The 19,305-nt window shown below is 42.3% G+C and overlaps 1 protein-coding gene across 3 annotated transcripts in view; it reads left to right on the top strand.

The window, feature by feature from the left end:
* ABCB6 (ATP binding cassette subfamily B member 6 (Langereis blood group)) overlaps nucleotides 1–19,305 on the top strand; it is a 124,467-nt gene that overhangs the window by 75,671 nt on the left and 29,491 nt on the right. For all 3 annotated transcript variants that reach the window (XM_053698159.1, XM_053698161.1, XM_053698160.1), the window contains exons 10-13: nucleotides 8,512–8,637; nucleotides 8,727–8,803; nucleotides 18,444–18,507; nucleotides 18,735–18,820. In XM_053698159.1, coding sequence (XP_053554134.1) covers nucleotides 8,512–8,637; nucleotides 8,727–8,803; nucleotides 18,444–18,507; nucleotides 18,735–18,820 — 353 coding nt within the window. The remainder of the gene's footprint in view (nucleotides 1–8,511; nucleotides 8,638–8,726; nucleotides 8,804–18,443; nucleotides 18,508–18,734; nucleotides 18,821–19,305) is intronic.

Below are 19,305 nucleotides of genomic sequence, written 5' to 3'. Positions count from 1 at the left end.
CTGATTCAGAGATTTCTAATTTTAAATTTAAGCTTGAGAACCTCCGTGTATTGCTTGGGGAGGTATTAGCTGCTCTGAATGACTGTGACACAATTGCAGTGCCAGAGAAATTGTGTAGGCTGGATAAATACTATGCAGTGCCGGTGAGTACTGATGTTTTTCCAATACCTAAAAGGCTTACAGAAATTATTAGTAAGGAGTGGGATAGGCCCGGTGTGCCCTTTTCCCCACCTCCTATATTTAGAAAAATGTTTCCAATAGATGCCACTACACGAGACTTATGGCAGACTGTCCCTAAGGTGGAGGGAGCAGTTTCTACTTTAGCAAAGCGTACCACTATCCCGGTTGAGGACAGTTGTGCTTTTTCAGATCCAATGGATAAAAAATTAGAGGGTTACCTTAAGAAAATGTTTATTCAACAAGGTTTTATTTTACAGCCCCTTGCATGCATTGCGCCTGTCACTGCTGCGGCGGCATTCTGGTTTGAGGCCCTGGAAGAGGCCATCCATACAGCTCCATTGACTGAAATTGTTGACAAGCTTAGAACTCTTAAGCTAGCTAACTCATTTGTTTCTGATGCCATTGTTCATTTGACTAAACTAACGGCTAAGAATTCCGGATTCGCCATCCAGGCGCGTAGGGCGCTATGGCTCAAATCCTGGTCAGCTGATGTGACTTCAAAGTCTAAATTACTCAACATTCCTTTCAAGGGGCAGACCTTATTTGGGCCTGGTTTGAAAGAAATTATTGCTGACATTACTGGAGGTAAGGGTCATACCCTTCCTCAGGACAGGGCCAAATCAAAGGCCAAACAGTCTAATTTTCGTGCCTTTCGAAATTCCAAGGCAGGTGCAGCATCAACTTCCTCCGCTTCAAGACAAGAGGGAACTTTTGCTCAATCTAAGCAGGCCTGGAAACCTAACCAGTCCTGGAACAAAGGCAAGCAGGCCAGAAAGCCTGCTGCTGCCTCTAAGACAGCATGAAGGAACGGCCCCCTATCCGGCGACGGATCTAGTAGGGGGCAGACTTTTTCTCTTCGCCCAGGCGTGGGCAAGAGATGTTCAGGATCCCTGGGCGTTGGAGATCATATCTCAGGGATATCTTCTGGACTTCAAAGCTTCCCCTCCACAAGGGAGATTTCATCTTTCAAGGTTATCTGCAAATCAGATAAAGAAAGAGGCATTCCTACGCTGTGTGCAAGACCTCCTAGTAATGGGAGTGATCCATCCAGTTCCGCGGACGGAACAAGGACAGGGTTTTTATTCAAATCTGTTTGTGGTTCCCAAAAAAGAGGGAACCTTCAGACCAATTTTGGATCTAAAGATCTTAAACAAATTCCTCAGAGTTCCATCTTTCAAAATGGAAACTATTCGGACCATCCTACCCATGATCCAAGAGGGTCAGTACATGACCACAGTGGACTTAAAGGATGCCTACCTTCACATACCGATTCACAAAGATCATCATCGGTTCCTAAGGTTTGCCTTTCTAGACAGGCATTACCAATTTGTAGCTCTTCCCTTCGGGTTGGCTACAGCCCCGAGAATCTTTACGAAGGTTCTGGGCTCACTTCTGGCGGTTCTAAGACCGCTAGGCATAGCGGTGGCTCTGTATCTAGACGACATCCTGATACAGGCGTCAAGCTTTTAAATTACCAAGTCTCATGCAGAGATAGTTCTGGCATTTCTGAGATCGCACGGGTGGAAAGTGAACGAGGAAAAGAATTCTCTATCCCCACTCACAAGAGTCTCCTTCTTAGGGACTCTTATAGATTCTGTAGAGATGAAAATTTACCTGACGGAGTCCAGGTTATCAAAGCTTCTAAATGCTTGCCGTATTCTTCATTCCATTCCGCGCCCTTCGGTGGCTCAGTGTATGGAGGTGATCGGCTTAATGGTAGCGGCAATGGACATAGTGCCATTTGCGCGCCTACATCTCAGACCGCTGCAATTATGCATGCTAAGTCAGTGGAATGGGGATTACACAGATTTGTCCCCTCTGCTAAATCTGGATCAAGAGACCAGAGATTCTCTTCTCTGGTGGTTGTCTCGGGTCCACCTGTCCGAGGGTATGACCTTTCGTAGGCCAGATTGGACAATTGTAACAACAGATGCCAGCCTTCTAGGTTGGGGTGCAGTCTGGAACTCCCTGAAGGCACAGGGATCGTGGACTCAGGAGGAGAAACTCCTTCCGATAAATATTCTGGAGTTAAGAGCAATATTCAGTGCTCTTCTGGCTTGGCCTCAGTTAGCAACACTGAGGTTCATCAGATTTCAGTCGGACAATATCACGACTGTGGCTTACATCAACCATTAAGGGGGAACCAGGAGTTCCCTAGCGATGTTAGAAGTCTCAAAAATAATTCGCCGGGCAGAGACTCACTCTTGCCACCTGTCAGCAATCCATATCCCAGGCGTGGAGAACTGGGAGGCGGATTTTCTAAGTCATCAGACTTTTCACCCGGGGGAGTGGGAACTCCATCCGGAGGTGTTTGCTCAATTGATTCATCGTTGGGGCAAACCAGAGTTGGATCTCATGGCGTCTCGCCAGAACGCCAAGCTTCCTTGTTACGGATCCAGGTCCAGGGACCCAGAATCTACGCTGATAGATGCTCCAGCAGCGCCTTGGGTCTTCAACCTGGCTTATGTGTTTCCACCGTTTCCTCTGCTCCCTCGACTGATTGCCAAAATCAAACAGGAGAGAGCATCGGTGATTCTAATAGCGCCTGCGTGGCCACGCAGGACCTGGTATGCAGACCTAGTGGACATGTCATCTTTTCCACCATGGACTCTGCCTCTAAGACAGGACCTTCTAATACAAGGTCCTTTCAATCATCCAAATCTAATTTCTCTGAGACTGACTGCATGGAGATTGAACGCTTGATTCTATCAAAGCGTGGCTTCTCCGAGTCAGTCATTGATACCTTAATACAGGCACGAAAGCCTGTTACCAGGAAAATCTATCACAAGATATGGCATACATATCTTTACTGGTGTGAATCCAAGAATTACTCATGGAGTAAGGTTAGGATTCCTAGGATATTGTCTTTTCTCCAAGAGGGTTTGGACAAAGGATTATCAGCTAGTTCCTTAAAGGGACAGATTTCTGCTCTGTCTATTCTTTTGCACAAGCGTCTGGCAGAAGTTCCAGACGTCCAGGCATTTTGTCAGGCTTTGGTTAGAATTAAGCCTGTGTTTAAACCTGTTGCTCCCCCATGGAGCTTAAACTTGGTTCTTAAAGTTCTTCAAGGAGTTCCGTTTGAACCCCTTCATTCCATGGATATTAAGCTTTTATCTTGGAAAGTTCTGTTTTTGATGGCTATTTCCTCGGCTCGGAGAGTCTCTGAGCTATCTGCCTTACAATGTGATTCTCCTTATCTGATTTTTCATGCAGATAAGGTAGTTCTGCGTACCAAACCTGGGTTTTTACCTAAGGTGGTTTCTAACAAGAATATCAATCAAGAGATTGTTGTTCCATCATTGTGTCCTAATCCTTCTTCAAAGAAGGAACGTCTTTTACATAATCTGGACGTAGTCCGTGCCTTGAAGTTTTACTTACAAGCTACTGAAGATTTTCGTCAAACATCTTCCCTGTTTGTCGTTTATTCTGGACAGAGGAGAGGTCAAAAAGCTTCGGCAACCTCTCTTTCCTTTTGGCTTCGGAGTATTATACGCCTAGCCTATGAGACTGCTGGACAGCAGCCCCCTGAAAGAATTGCAGCTCATTCTACTAGAGCTGTGGCTTCCACCTGGGCCTTTAAAAATGAGGCCTCTGTTGAACAGACTTGCAAGGCCGCGACTTGGTCTTCGCTTCACACTTTTTCAAAATTTTACAAATTTGATACTTTTGCTTCTTCGGAGGCTGTTTTTGGGAGAAAGGTTCTACAGGCAGTGGTTCTTTCCGCTTAATCCCTGCCTTGTCCCTCCCATCATCCGTGTACTTTAGCTTTGGTATTCGTATCCCATAAGTAATGGATGATCCGTGGACTGGATACACTTAACAAGAGAAAACATAATTTATGCTTACCTGATAAATTTATTTCTCTTGTAGTGTATCCAGTCCACGGCTCGCCCTGTCATTTTAAGGCAGGAAAAAAATTTAATTAAACTACAGTCACCACTGCACCCTATGGTTTCTCCTTTCTCTGTTTGTTTAGGTCGAATGACTGGATATGGCAGTTAGGGGAGGAGCTATATAGCAGCTCTGCTGTGGGTGATCCTCTTGCAACTTCCTGTTGGGAAGGAGAATATCCCATAAGTAATGGATGATCCATGGACTGGATACACTACAAGAGAAATAAATTTATCTCCATCCCCTCTATTTAAGAAGAGGTTTCCTATAGTAGACTCTATAATGGAGTCTTGGCAGACGGTACCCAAGGTGGAAGGGGCAATTTCCACGCTAGCTAAGAGGACCACTATTCCCATAGAAGATAGTTGTTCCTTCTTTAAAGATCATATGGACAAGAAATTTGAGGGATTACTCAAGAAAATGTATGTACACCAGGGTTTACAATGGCAACCTGCGGTGTGTATATTGCTACCCTCACTAGTGCGGCAGCATACTGGTTTGATGCGTCGTCTGATTCTATTCGGACAGACACTCCCCTTGAAGAGATCCAGGATAGGATCAAGGCTCTTAAGTTGGCCAATTTCTTTATTACAGATGCTTCTCTACAGGATATTAAACTGGGAGCAAAGATTTCTGGTTTTGCTGTGCTGGTCTGCAGAGCTAAGAAGCATGAAGGGCCTGTCCCCGATCTTGTGGGGGGCAGACTTTCCTTCTTCGCTCAGGTTTGGGTTCAGGATGTTCAGGATCCCTGGGCGGTGGACATCGTGTCCCAGAGATACAAGCTAGAGTTCAAGACCTTTCCTCCCGGGGGCAGATTTCTGCTTTCAAGATTATCCGCAGACCAGATAAAAAGAGAGGCGTTCTTACTCTGTGTTCGACCTAGGAGTGATAGTTCCTGTTCCAATGCAGGAACAGGGTCTGGGCTTTTACTCCAAAAAAGAGGGAACCTTCAGACCAATTTTAGATCTCAAAAGTCTAAACAAATTCCTCAGAGTACCGTCCTTCAAGATGGAAACTATTCGTTCCATTCTTCCCTTGGTTTAAGAGGGACAATTTATGACAATGGTAGATTTGAATGACACGTACCTGCATGTTCCCATCCACAAGGACTATAACAAGTTTCTGATGTTCGCATTTCTAGACAAACACTTCCAGTTTGTGGCTCTTCCATTCGGCCTTGCCACAGCTCCCAGATTTTTTTCAAACGTTATGGGATCCCTGTTGGCGGTGCTCCAATTGCGGGGCATTGCAGTGGCGCCTTATCTGGATGACATTCTGGTTCAGGCTATCCCAATGTGGGCCAGCACTCCTGTAGCCAGTGCACGTGAAGACAGGGGTAAAACTGCCAAACCCCACTAATAATCCAAAGAATAGTGTAGTCCACAGCACTAATATATTTTCTTAATATGCTTTATTCAGACATATAAAACAGCAACGTTTCGTGACCATATGTCACTTAATCATGCTATGGTTCAGGCTCCATCCTTTCAACAAGCAAAATCTCACACGGAAATGTTATCCTTCCTGCGATCTTGCGGATGGAAGGTGAATTTGGAAAAGAGTTCCCTAGTTCCAACTACAAGGGTAGTTTTCTTGCAAACCATAATAAATTTCTCATCAATGAAAATATTTGTGACAGAAGTCAGGAAATTAAAGATTTTCGATTCTTGTCTAGTGCTTCAGTCCTCTCCTCGGCCATCAGTGGCTCAATGTATGGAGGTAATCGGTCTGATGGTAGCGGCTATGGACATCATCCTGTTTGCCCGTTTCCACCTCAGACCTCTGCAGTTATGCATGCTCAGGCAGTGGAACAGAGATTATGCAGATCTGTCTCCACAATTACATCTGGAGCAGGAGACAAGAGATTCCCTTCTTTGGTGGTTTTCTCAGGATAATCTATCCCAGGGAACCTGCTTCCGCAGACCCACCTGGGTGATTGCGACAACGGACGCCAGCCTACTGGGATGGGGAGCAGTCTGGGGTTCTCTAAAGGCTCAGGGGACATGGACTCGGTCGCAGTCTGTTCTACCCATAAACATTCTGGAGCTTAGAGCAATCTACAATGCTCTTCTGGCCTGGCCTGGCCTCAGTTAACCTCGGCCCGGTTTATCAGGTTCCTGTCGGACAACATAACTTCAGTGGCTTACATCAACCATCTGGGGAACTCGAAGTTCCTTGGCCATGACAGAGGTAGCCAAAATAATTCAGTGGGTGGAGACCCACAACTGCCGTCTGTCGGCGATCCACATCCCAGGAGTGGACAACTGGGAGGCGGATTTTCTGAGCAGACAGATCTTTCACCCGGGGGAGTGGGAACTCCATTCGGATGTTTTCTCCAGCTTGATTCTCAAATGGGGACAGTCGGAACGGTAGAAGAGTATCATTCGCTTTGCCTATTTGACTGCTGGACAGCAGCCTCCTGAGAGAGTTACGGCTCATTCTACGAGGGCTGTTTCCTCTTCCTGGGGATTCAAAAATGAAGCTTCTGTTGAACAGATTTGCAAGGTTGCAACTTGGTCCTCTCTTCACACTATAAATTTGATACCTTTGCCTCGGCTGAGGCTTCTTTTGGGAGAAAAGTTCTTCAAGCCGTGGTGCCTTCCGTTTAGGTTCCCTGTCTTGTCCCTGCTTTATCATCTGTGTACTCTAGCTTGGGTATTGATTCCCAATAGTAATTTGATGATCCGTGGATTCACTGTGTCATTAGAAAGAAAACAAAATTTATGCTTACCTGATAAATTTCTTTCTTTCTTGACATGCAAGAATAAAGATATAGTGTGTAATAACCCACCAATCCTCCAGGGGGCGCTCTTAGTAATTATATCACAATAATAGAAGAAAAAAACATAAAATCTGCAATATAAAACAATCGGCATAAGAAATCAGATAAAGTAATCTTTCCTTTAGCTGAAAAATAAAAGTCCATACAACCAATAATGTCCAATAAATGGAAGTAGCTCCAAACAAATGAAATGGTCAGCTCTCTGTCATAGGAGGGTCAGGATCCTGATGAAAACGATTGGTCTAAAAAAGAACACAGAGGCGCCCAATGGCCTAATACTACAAAACCCGGGTAAAGATAGAATAGTAAAACATATACTCACAAACAAACTGCACCCTAGGGTGGAAAGAAGCAGACTGGAACCTCACAGTTGCCCAGCAAACTGAATGAATGCAGCCAGATATCCAGGGATAATTCCTCGCCTGTGGGGTCCACAATGTTCCTAGAAGAGGGGATACAGAGCCAACATAGCCCAGCACAGTTTTCTACTAGAATAAGTGTATATGAAGAATAGGCACACTTACATATTTCAAAGCACCTCCAGGTGCAATAACCACAAGCTGGGGCTTCTCAGCCGCCCAGCTGACTGATTCCAAGGATTTCAGCAAACAAAAAAGTTACCAAACAGGATTCGGGGATATAAAATATCCCCAGATATAACACAGTAGCAAGTGTATAACACAGTTTAAATATTACATAATATGTAAAAAGCAATGAAATCACAGCAAAAATGTGAATCTCCAAGATAAATTGTGCCCAGTATGACGACATGGAGCTTGATCAACCAGGACCTGTAAAGGGTTAACATAAGAGCAGCATTGCACAGGTTAGTAGCAACCCTGCTTTTGTTGATGCCCCTTTAAATGCTGCTCTTTCATATAGATGGTAGCATTGTTTTAGTACAAATTACTTAAAGGGACATAATACTCAAATGCTAAATCACTTGAAACTGATGCAGTATAACTGTAAAAAGCTGACAGGAAAATATCACCTGAGCATCTCTATGTAAAAAAGGAAGATATTTTACCTCACAATTCCTTCAGTTCAGCAGAGTAAGTTCTGTGTAAAAAGTTATACTTCACCTGCTCCCAGCTGCAGGTAAAAATAAAAAAAAATGAAGAAATGAACAGCAGCCAATCAGCATCAGCAGTGCTGAGGTCATGAACTCTTACTGTGATCTCATGAGATTTGACTTAACTCTCATGAGATTTCATAGTAAGCTTCCTTTACCTGATTGGTGAAATAATATGAGAGTTCACGATGCTCATCCCCTAAGATGTCCCAGGACAGACACACTAAAATGCTGCTTAGAAATACTTTACAATGGGATGTGGCTACTGAGGCACTTTTGAGGTAAAATATCTTTCTTTTTTACATAGAGATGTTAATGAGATATTTTCTAGTCAGCATTTTACAGCTATGCTGCATCACTTTCAAGTGTTTAAACATTTGGGTATTATGGCCCTTTAAGAGTTTTAAAGAGGATACAGAAGTTTCAGTAACATAGGTACATTTTAAAGGTGTCACATCATTCTGCTTTTCTTTAGGCCGTGTTCCCCAGAGTGTGTTATCTGTTTGAATGAAATTGATGAATAAATGCCTTATATCAGCAAATCATGCATATATGTTTTATAAATGGATCTTTTTTCTTTTTTTAGGTGTCAGAGTGGAAAGTAAATGCTACTCTCGCCATGCTGAATCAGACCCAGAACTTTATCATTGGGCTGGGGTTGCTAGCTGGCTCCTTGCTCTGTGCATATTTTGTCACTGAGAACAAGTTTAAAGTGAGTTTAAATCTAATGTATGTTTGTTTAAAAAAAAAAAAAAAGTAGAAATGTCTCTGCCATAGCTGACACCCTATTGTTTCTCATAGGTGGGTGACTATGTGCTGTTTGGGTCTTACATTATCCAGTTATACACACCTCTGAACTGGTTTGGCACTTATTACAGGTACTTGCAACAGCACAATGGATCTATGCCTTATCTAAAATATGTTTTTTGTGAACCAGTTTAATTATGATATTTGAATTTGTTCTTAATGCAGAAGTTATCATTTATGGCATTCTGATTTGTTCCCATGTTGTAGAAAAGAAAAGCTTCTTAGCCCTTTTGTAGCTATTACATTTGAGTTATGATTGTGGCCTTCCTGTGGGACTTGCTGTTGTTGGGGGGGGGGGGCTCTCTCTTCTCTCTTTTTTTTTCCTCTCATTTACTTGATATAAGAAAGTTGTGTTTTTCACACACAGCTTAGCATATAAGGAATTCAAAATTTAATTTTCTTATTTACAACTGTGGGCTATTTGTTAATGTCACTTGAATTTGTTTTAAAAATTATTAGTATTTCTCTTGTTAAGTGTAGTCAGTCCACGGGTCATCCATTACTTATGGAATATATCTCTTCCTAACAGGAAGCTGCAAGAGGATCACCCAAGCAGAGCTGCTATATAGCTCCTCCCCTCACATGTCATTTTCAGTCATTCTCTTGCAGCCTAACAAGATAGGTCGCTGTGAGAGGTCTGTGGTGTTTTTTAACTTAGTTTATTTCTACAATCAAAAGTTTGTTATTTTTAATGGCACCGGAGTGTGCTGTTTGTTCTCAGGCAGTATTAGAAGAAGAATCTGCCTGCGTTTTCTATGATCTTAGCAGATGTAACTAAGATCCACTGGCTGTTCTCATCTGAGGAGTGAGGTAACTTCAGAAAAGGGGAATAGCATGCAGGGCCCCCCTGCAAATGAGGTATGTGCAGTAATTATTTTTCTGAGGAATGGAATTGACTGAGAAAATACTGCTGATACCAATGTAAAGTAAGTTCAGCCTTAAATGCAGTGATAGCGACTGGTATTAGGCTGATGAGTGTGTGTACACTGAATGTATTTTTCTAAGGAATGGAATTGACTCTGAAAATACTGTTAATACTGAAATAATGTATGAGCCTTAACTGCAGTAAAAGCGACTGGTAGCAGGCTTATTAATAACAATTCATAACTTTTCAAATGTATGTTTAAAACGTTTACTGGCATGTTAATAGTTTTTTGTGAGGTACTTGGTGATAAAACTTATTGGGGCATGATTTTTACAACATGGCCATCTTTGTTTTCTGCATAGAAACAGTTTTCTGAGCTTCCCCACTGTTGTAATATGAGTGGGAGGGGCCTATTTTAGCGCTTTTTTGCGCAGTAAAAATTCAGTCACAATCTGTCTACTTCATCCTCCATGATCCAGATCGTCTCTAGAGAGCTCAGGGGTCTTCAAAATTCATTTTGAGGGAGGTAATCAGTCACAGCAGACCTGTGACAGTGTGTTTTGACTGTGAGAAAAACGTTAATTATTAAATTATCCGTTTTTGGGTATTAAGGGGTTAATCATCCATTTGCTGGTGGGTGCAATCCTTTGCTAACTTAATACATTTACTGTGAAAAATTGGTTGCTATAACTATTTTGGTTCATTGTTATTTCAACTGTGACAGCTTTTTGTGCTTCTTAAAGGCACAGTAGCGTTTTTTTATATTGCTTGTAAATTTATTTAGAAAAGTATTTCCAAGCTTGCTAGTCTCATTGCTAGTCTGTTTAAACATGTCTGACACAGATGAATCTCTTTGTTCACTATGTTTAAAGGCCAATGTGGAGCCCAATAGAAATTTGTGTACTAATTGCATTGATGCTACTTTAAATAAAAGTCAATCTTTACATGTAAAGAAATTATCACCAGACAACGAGGGGGAAGTTATGCCGACTAACTCTCCTCACGTGTCAGTACCTTCGCCTCCCGCTCAGGAGGTGCGTGATTTTGTGGCGCCAAGTACATCAGGGAGGCCCTTACAAATCACTTTGCAAGACATGGCTACTGTTATGACAGAAGTATTATCTAAATTGCCAGAATTAAGAGGCAAGCGCGATAGCTCTGGGTTAAGGACAGAGCGCGCGGATGAGGTGAGAGCCATGTCAGATACTGCGTCACAGTTTGCAGAACGTGAAGACGGAGAGCTTCATTCTGTGGGTGATGGATCTGATCCAGGGAGACTGGATTCAGAGATTTCTAATTTTAAATTTAAGCTTGAGAACCTCCGCATATTGCTAGGGGAGGTATTAGCGGCTCTGAATGATTGTAACACGGTTGCAATTCCAGAAAAATTATGTAGGTTGGATAGATACTATGCGGTACCGGTGTGTACTGACGTGTTTCCTATACCTAAAAGGCTTACAGAGATTATTAGCAAGGAGTGGGATAGACCTGGTGTGCCTTTTTCCCCTCCTCCCATATTTAGGAAAATGTTTCCTATAGACGCCACCACACGAGACTTATGGCAGACGGTCCCTAAGGTGGAGGGAGCAGTTTCTACTTTAGCTAAGCGTACCACTATCCCGGTGGAGGATAGTTGTGCTTTTTCAGATCCAATGGATAAGAAATTAGAGGGTTACCTTAAGAAAATGTTTGTTCAACAAGGTTTTATCTTACAGCCCCTTGCATGCATTGCGCCTGTCACTGCTGCGGCGGCATTCTGGTTTGAGTCTCTGGAAGAGGCCATTCGCACAGCTCCATTGGATGAAATTATGAACAAGCTTAAAGCACTTAAGCTAGCTAACGCATTTGTTTCTGATGCCGTCGTACATTTAACCAAACTTAAGGCTAAGAACTCCGGATTCGCCATCCAAGCGCGCAGAGCGATATGGCTTAAATCCTGGTCAGCTGACGTGACTTCTAAATCTAAATTGCTTAATATTCCTTTCAAAGGGCAGGCCTTATTCGGGCCCGGCTTGAAAGAAATTATAGCTGACATTACGGGAGATAAGGGCCATGCTCTACCTCAGGACAGGGCCAAATCAAAGGCCAAACAGTCTAATTTTCGTGCCTTTCGTAACTTCAAGGCAGGAACAGCATCAACTTCCTCCGCTCCAAAACAGGAAGGAGCTGTTGCTCGTTACAGGCAGGGCTGGAAAGTTAACCAGTCCTGGAACAAGGGCAAGCAGGCCAAGAAACCTGCTGCCGCCCCCAAGACAGCATGAAGAGAGGGCCCCCTATCCGGAAACGGATCTAGTGGGGGGCAGACTTTCTCTCTTCGCCCAGGCTTGGGCAAGAGATGTCCAGGATCCCTGGGCGTTGGAGATCATATCTCAGGGATATCTCCTGGACTTCAAAACTTCTCCTCCACGAGGGAGATTTCATCTTTCAAGGTTATCAGCAAACCAAATAAAGAAAGAGGCGTTTCTACGCTGTGTACAAGACTTCTTACTAATGGGGGTGATCCACCCAGTTCCGCGGACGGAACACGGGCAGGGATTCTATTCAAATCTATTTGTGGTTCCCAAGAAAGAGGGAACCTTCAGACCAATCTTGGACTTAAAAATCCTAAACAAATTTCTAAGAGTTCCATCATTCAAAATGGAAACTATTCGAACCATCCTTCCCATGATCCAAGAGGGTCAGTACATGACCACAGTGGACTTAAAGGATGCCTACCTTCACATACCGATTCACAAGGATCATTATCGGTACCTAAGATTTGCTTTCCTAGACAGGCATTACCAGTTTGTAGCTCTTCCCTTCGGATTAGCTACGGCTCCAAGAATCTTTACAAAAGTTCTGGGCTCACTTCTGGCGGTACTAAGACTGCGAGGCATAGCGGTGACTCCGTACCTAGACGACATTCTGATACAAGCATCAAGTTTTCAAACTGCCAAGTCTCATACAGAGATAGTTCTGGCATTTCTGAGGTCGCATGGGTGGAAGGTGAACGTGGAAAAGAGTTCTCTATTACCACTTACAAGAGTTCCCTTTCTAGGGACTCTTATAGATTCTGTAGAGATGAAAATTTACCTGACAGAGGCCAGGTTATTAAAACTTCTAAATGCTTGCCGTGTCCTTCATTCCATTCCACACCCGTCAGTAGCTCAGTGCATGGAAGTAATCGGCTTAATGGTAGCGGCAATGGACATAGTACCATTTGCGCGCCTGCATCTCAGACCGCTGCAATTGTGCATGCGAAGTCAGTGGAACGGGGATTACTCAGATTTGTCCCCCCTACTAAATCTGGATCAAGAGACCAGAGATTCTCTTCTATGGTGGCTTTCTCGGCCACATCTGTCCAAGGGGATGACCTTTCGCAGGCCAGATTGGACGATTGTAACAACAGACGCCAGCCTTCTAGGCTGGGGCGCAGTCTGGAACTCCCTGAAAGCTCAGGGATTATGGACTCAGGAGGAGAAACTCCTCCCAATAAATATTCTGGAATTAAGAGCAATATTCAATGCTCTCCTAGCTTGGCCTCAGTTAGCAACTCTGAGGTTCATCAGATTTCAGTCGGACAACATCACGACAGTGGCTTACATCAACCATCAAGGGGGAACCAGAAGTTCCCTAGCGATGTTGGAAGTCTCAAAGATAATTCGCTGGGCAGAGTCTCACTCTTGCCACCTGTCAGCGATTTACATCCCAGGCGTGGAGAACTGGGAGGCGGATTTTCTAAGTCGCCAGACTTTTCATCCGAGGGAGTGGGAACTTCATCCGGAGGTCTTTGCTCAACTGATTCATCGTTGGGGCAAACCAGATCTGGATCTCATGGCGTCTCGTCAGAACGCTAAGCTTCCTTGTTACGGGTCCAGGGACCCGGGAGCGGTGCTGATAGATGCTCTGACAGCCCCTTGGGTCTTCAACATGGCTTATGTGTTTCCACCATTCCCGATGCTTCCTCGTTTGATTGCCAAGATCAAACAGGAGAGAGCTTCGGTGATTCTGATAGCGCCTGCGTGGCCACGCAGGACCTGGTATGCAGACCTAGTGGACATGTCGTCCTGTCCACCGTGGTCTCTGCCTCTGAGACAGGACCTTCTAATTCAGGGTCCTTTCAACCATCCAAATCTAATTTCTCTGAGGCTGACTGCATGGAGATTGAACGCTTGATTCTATCAAAGCGTGGCTTCTCAGAGTCGGTTATTGATACCTTAATACAGGCTAGGAAGCCTGTTACCAGAAAAATTTACCATAAGATATGGCGTAAATATTTATATTGGTGCGAATCCAAGAGTTACTCATGGAGTAAGGTTAGGATTCCTAGGATATTGTCCTTTCTACAAGAGGGTTTAGAAAAGGGCTTATCTGCTAGTTCGTTAAAGGGACAGATTTCTGCTCTGTCTATTCTTCTACACAAACGTCTGGCTGAAGTTCCAGACGTTCAGGCTTTTTGTCAGGCTTTAACTAGGATTAAGCCTGTGTTTAAGACTGTTGCTCCGCCGTGGAGCTTAAACTTAGTTCTTAATGTTCTTCAAGGCGTTCCATTTGAACCCCTTCATTCCATTGATATCAAGCTGTTATCCTGGAAGGTTTTGTTTTTGATGGCTATTTCCTCGGCTCGAAGAGTCTGATTTTTCATTCAGACAAGGTAGTTCTGCGTACTAAACCTAGGTTCTTACCTAAGGTAGTTACTAACAGGAATATCAATCAAGAGATTGTTGTTCCATCACTGTGTCCTAACCCTTCTTCAAAGAAGGAACGACTTTTGCATAATCTGGACGTAGTCCGTGCCCTGAAGTTCTATTTGCAGGCAACTAAAGATTTTCGTCAAACTTCTTCCCTGTTTGTCGTTTACTCTGGACAGAGAAGAGGTCAAAAGGCTTCGGCTACCTCTCTCTCTTTTTGGCTTCGTAGCATAATACGTTTAGCCTATGAGACTGCTGGACAGCAGCCTCCTGAAAGGATTACGGCTCATTCTACTAGAGCTGTGGCTTCCACCTGGGCCTTTAAAAATGAGGCCTCTGTTGAACAGATTTGCAAGGCTGCGACTTGGTCTTCGCTTCACACCTTTTCAAAATTTTACAAATTTGACACTTTTGCTTCTTCGGAGGCTATTTTTGGGAGAAAGGTACTTCAGGCAGTGGTTCCTTCTGTTTAATGTTCCTGCCTTGTCCCTCCCTTCATCCGTGTACTTTAGCTTTGGTATTGGTATTCCATAAGTAATGGATGACCCGTGGACTGACTACACTTAACAAGAGAAAACATAATTTATGCTTACCTGATAAATTTATTTCTCTTGTAGTGTAGTCAGTCCACGGCCCGCCCTGTCTTTAAGGCAGATCTAAATTTTAATTGAACTCCAGTCACCACTGCACCCTATGGTTTCTCCTTTCTCGTCTGCTTTGGTCGAATGACTGAATATGACATGTGAGGGGAGGAGCTATATAGCAGCTCTGCTTGGGTGATCCTCTTGCAGCTTCCTGTTAGGAAGAGATATATTCCATAAGTAATGGATGACCCGTGGACTGACTACACTACAAGAGAAATAAATTTATCAGGTAAGCATAAATTATGTTTTTAATTAAACCTGCACAAAAAGTCCACTGTTTTCTACCATCCATGGACAAAAGAGTGATTATCATTAAGAACACTAAAAAGATTGGTTCTTGTTGGTAATGTTGCACCCTCAACAATATTGTAAGTATCATAATATCTCAGCTATGGTAATTTTCACCGATATAATTCCAATTGGGGTAGGAGCAAACTGTTTAAATGAGAAATTTGTAGTGCATCAAAGTGGTAAACCATTACATCAGTGTCCACAAAATCCACATGCAGGGATGTCATGGGCAGTGAAATTATGGTATACTTGAGATACCATAATTACAATACTTATGTTTCAAACATACCAGAGACAGAAATTCCTGATATGACTATAATGACCTTGCTTTTTATTTTATGCTGTAAATTTATTGTTGGGGACTATTTCTGCTGACTGTTCTGGAATGTTGAGACAATCAACACCCTTCCATCCATCTGTACAGGGTGTGAGCAGTGTAATATCACTGTTAAAACTTGAATCATTTGTTAAAAGATTATGCTGGCATATATGGTGACTATTGTAGCATTATTGAGGAGGAATTAAGAAGCTCTGTTGAATATTCCTACTTGTGTTTCCTATTGCATTGTGTTCACTGACCTCTTGTATCTCAATTAGCCACAAGATAGTCTTTCCACAGCCCACTTGCCCTCCAATGCTACAGTGATGCCGGATGCATTTTGGGTAATATGATAAATGAATAATTCAGCGCCTACACATAATATACTCTCAAAAACTCCCCTAAAAGACTTAAAGAAAATTACAATTGTACAAAAGAGGGAGCGCCAAATAGAGGTTTAGGTGAAAGAATTAGAACATATTCAAAACATATTAAAAAATTAACATTTTATTATACTAAAATAGTAGCAATTTGGTACCCTATTAGAGTAATGAATAAAAAATAAAATAATAAAACAAAAATAAAACAGATGGAGCAAAATGTAACCGTATTGGTCTAGCACTAGTGTAATAGTGACAAAAGTATGGATAGAATAAGTGTCCCAAAAATGTCCCAGTAAAATAAGTGTCTCTTAGGAGATGTGGCAATATAGCCAATAAGTGAAATATGTCCCTCGTCGTGAAAATAATTTTCCTTTAAACAAAATTCCAAAGTTTATATCCCAGACAGGTAACGAAAAAGTATGAGTATAAAAAATAAGTGTAAAAATAAATGGACAAAAAAAGGAAAATCAGAAAAACGATTTCTATATATGCTTTATCCGTGATGTCCTACATAATTTTGAACAAAGACCTGTGAAAATAAGTGATATAGTGCAATATTGCAATTCCTAAATAGCCCTACTGTGAAATAAGGCTTACCAAATAGGAAACTCAAGCAGTGACCCTTCAACGTGTTTTGGCCTTAGAGTGGGCCTTTTTCACAGTAGGGCTATTTAGTAATTGCAATATTGCACTATATCACTTTTTATTTATAGCGAGGCACCTTTATCCCTTTGCTGTCTTTGATCTATGTACAGCACCTCATATCTTTTACTCTTTAGATTACAGGGAGTGCAGAATTATTAGGCAAATGAGTATTTTGACCACATCATCTTCTTTATGCATGTTGTCTTACTCCAAGCTGTATAGGCTCGAAAGCCTACTACCAATTAAGCATATTAGGTGATGTGCATCTCTGTAATGAGAAGGGGTGTGGTCTAATGACATCAACACCCTATATCAGGTGTGCATAATTATTAGGCAACTTCCTTTCCTTTGGCAAAATGGGTCAAAAGAAGGACTTGACAGGCTCAGAAAAGTAAAAAATAGTGAGATATCTTGCAGAGGGATGCAGCACTCTTAAAATTGCAAAGCTTCTGAAGCGTGATCATCGAACAATCAAGCGTTTCATTCAAAATAGTCAACAGGGTCGCAAGAAGCGTGTGGAAAAACCAAGGCGCAAAATAACTGCCCATGAACTGAGAAAAGTCAAGCGTGCAGCTGCCAAGATGCCACTTGCTACCAGTTTGGCCATATTTCAGAGCAGCAACATCACTGGAGTGCCCAAAAGCACAAGGTGTGCAATACTCAGAGACATGGCCAAGGTAAGAAAGGCTGAAAGACGACCACCACTGAACAAGACACACAAGCTGAAACGTCAAGACTGGGCCAAGAAATATCTCAAGACTGATTTTTCTAAGGTTTTATGGACTGATGAAATGAGAGTGAGTCTTGATGGGCCAGATGGATGGGCCCGTGGCTGGATTGGTAAAGGGCAGAGAGCTCCAGTCCGACTGAGACGCCAGCAAGGTGGAGGTGGAGTACTGGTTTGGGCTGGTATCATCAAAGATGAGCTTGTGGGGCCTTTTCGGGTTGAGGATGGAGTCAAGCTCAACTCCCAGTCCTACTGCCAGTTTCTGGAAGACACCTTCTTCAAGCAGTGGTACAGGAAGAAGTCTGCATCCTTCAAGAAAAACATGATTTTCATGCAGAACAATGCTCCATCACACGTGTCCAAGTACTCCACAGCGTGGCTGGCAAGAAAGGGTATAAAAGAAGAAAATCTAATGACATGGCCTCCTTGTTCACCTGATCTGAACCCCATTGAGAACCTGTGGTCCATCATCAAATGTGAGATTTACAAGGAGGGAAAACAGTACACCTCTCTGAACAGTGTCTGGGAGGCTGTGTTTGCTGCTGCACGCAATGTTGATGGTGAACAGATCAAAACACTGACAGAATCCATGGATGGCAGGCTTTTGAGTGTCCTTGCAAAGAAAGGTGGCTATATTGGTCACTGATTTGTTTTTGTTTTGTTTGTGAATGTTGAGATGTTATATTGGTTTCACTGGTAAAAATAAATAATTGAAATGGGTATATATTTGTTTTTTGTTAAGTTGCCTAATAATTATGCACAGTAATAGTCACCTGCACACACAGATATCCCCCTAAAATAGCTATAACTAAAAACAAACTAAAAACTACTTCCAAAACTATTCAGCTTTGATATTAATGAGTTTTTTGGGTTCATTGAGAACATGGTTGTTGTTCAATAATAAAATGAATCCTCAAAAATACAACTTGCCTAATAATTCTGCACTCCCTGTATAGCACTCAGAAAATGAGGTTGGTCATTTGCTACCTGATAACTTGTGTCTATAAAGACTTTCAAACTGTATTATCAACTGTTTAACATACTTATATGTAAATGTCTTGATATATAATGTTTTTTTATATGACCTGCTCAGATCAACCTTTAATGTAGAGAACCATTTGCATAAAGAACATTTACAGTGATCAGTAATTTTGTCTTTTTCCTCAGGATGATTCAGAATTCCTTCATTGACATGGAGAATATGTTTGAACTTTTTAGTGAAGATGAAGAGGTGAGGCTAACAAAGATCTGAGAGTGAGATAGAACGCTGATTTGTTAGTGGCTTCACCTGTAGACAGGTCTATTTAGTATAAAAATAATTCTGTATAAATAACACCAAATAGTATTGTTTCAAGTGACTAAAGATCTAGTATTGGTGTATGAGCTGCTTCTTTCTTTTATTTGTACCAGCATCATACACTTGCAGAGAATCTAATCTTTTGCCTCCTTCTCTGCCAGGTGAAAGATAAATTAAATGCTCCAGAAATGAGGTTCCGCTCTGGGAAAATAGAGTTTGAGAATGTACATTTCAGCTATATGGATGGGTATGTATGATGGGGATGATTCAGGCAAACTGAAGAGAGTGTATGTTCATTAGTTTCCATGTCAATAAGGTACTTGGTGTGGTGAGATTGGGGGTAAGGGAATGTTACATGATGGAGGCAGGTAGGGCAGTGGCACAGGGGAGAGAATCGGAGCGCACAAGCATCTGAATGCCTTTGACAGGGAAATACTCAACATACATTCTAGTGTAAAATAAGATGCTCTGTTTTATCAAAGCATCTTATTTTCCTTTTTTAAATATTTCCTTTTTTAAATATTTCCTTTTTATAACCTCAGTGAATAGGGTTAACCTACAGCCAAAGTCAGACTCCCATGCTGTTCTAGATTAGGATACTGCTAGTGTACCAATCAGGAGCAGGCATAATACATTTACTTTAATCACCAACAGAATCCTGAGTTGTTCCAGGAGCATTACTTTGATTATGTATTTAACCCTTTTGTGAGGGTTTTACCTAGTAAAAGAGAA

This window comes from Bombina bombina, chromosome 1 (assembly GCF_027579735.1).
Source record: "Bombina bombina isolate aBomBom1 chromosome 1, aBomBom1.pri, whole genome shotgun sequence".
Taxonomy (NCBI): Eukaryota; Metazoa; Chordata; class Amphibia; order Anura; family Bombinatoridae; genus Bombina; species Bombina bombina.
The sequence above is the reverse complement of the archived record's forward strand: the minus strand, read 5'-3'. Positions and strand labels throughout refer to the sequence as shown.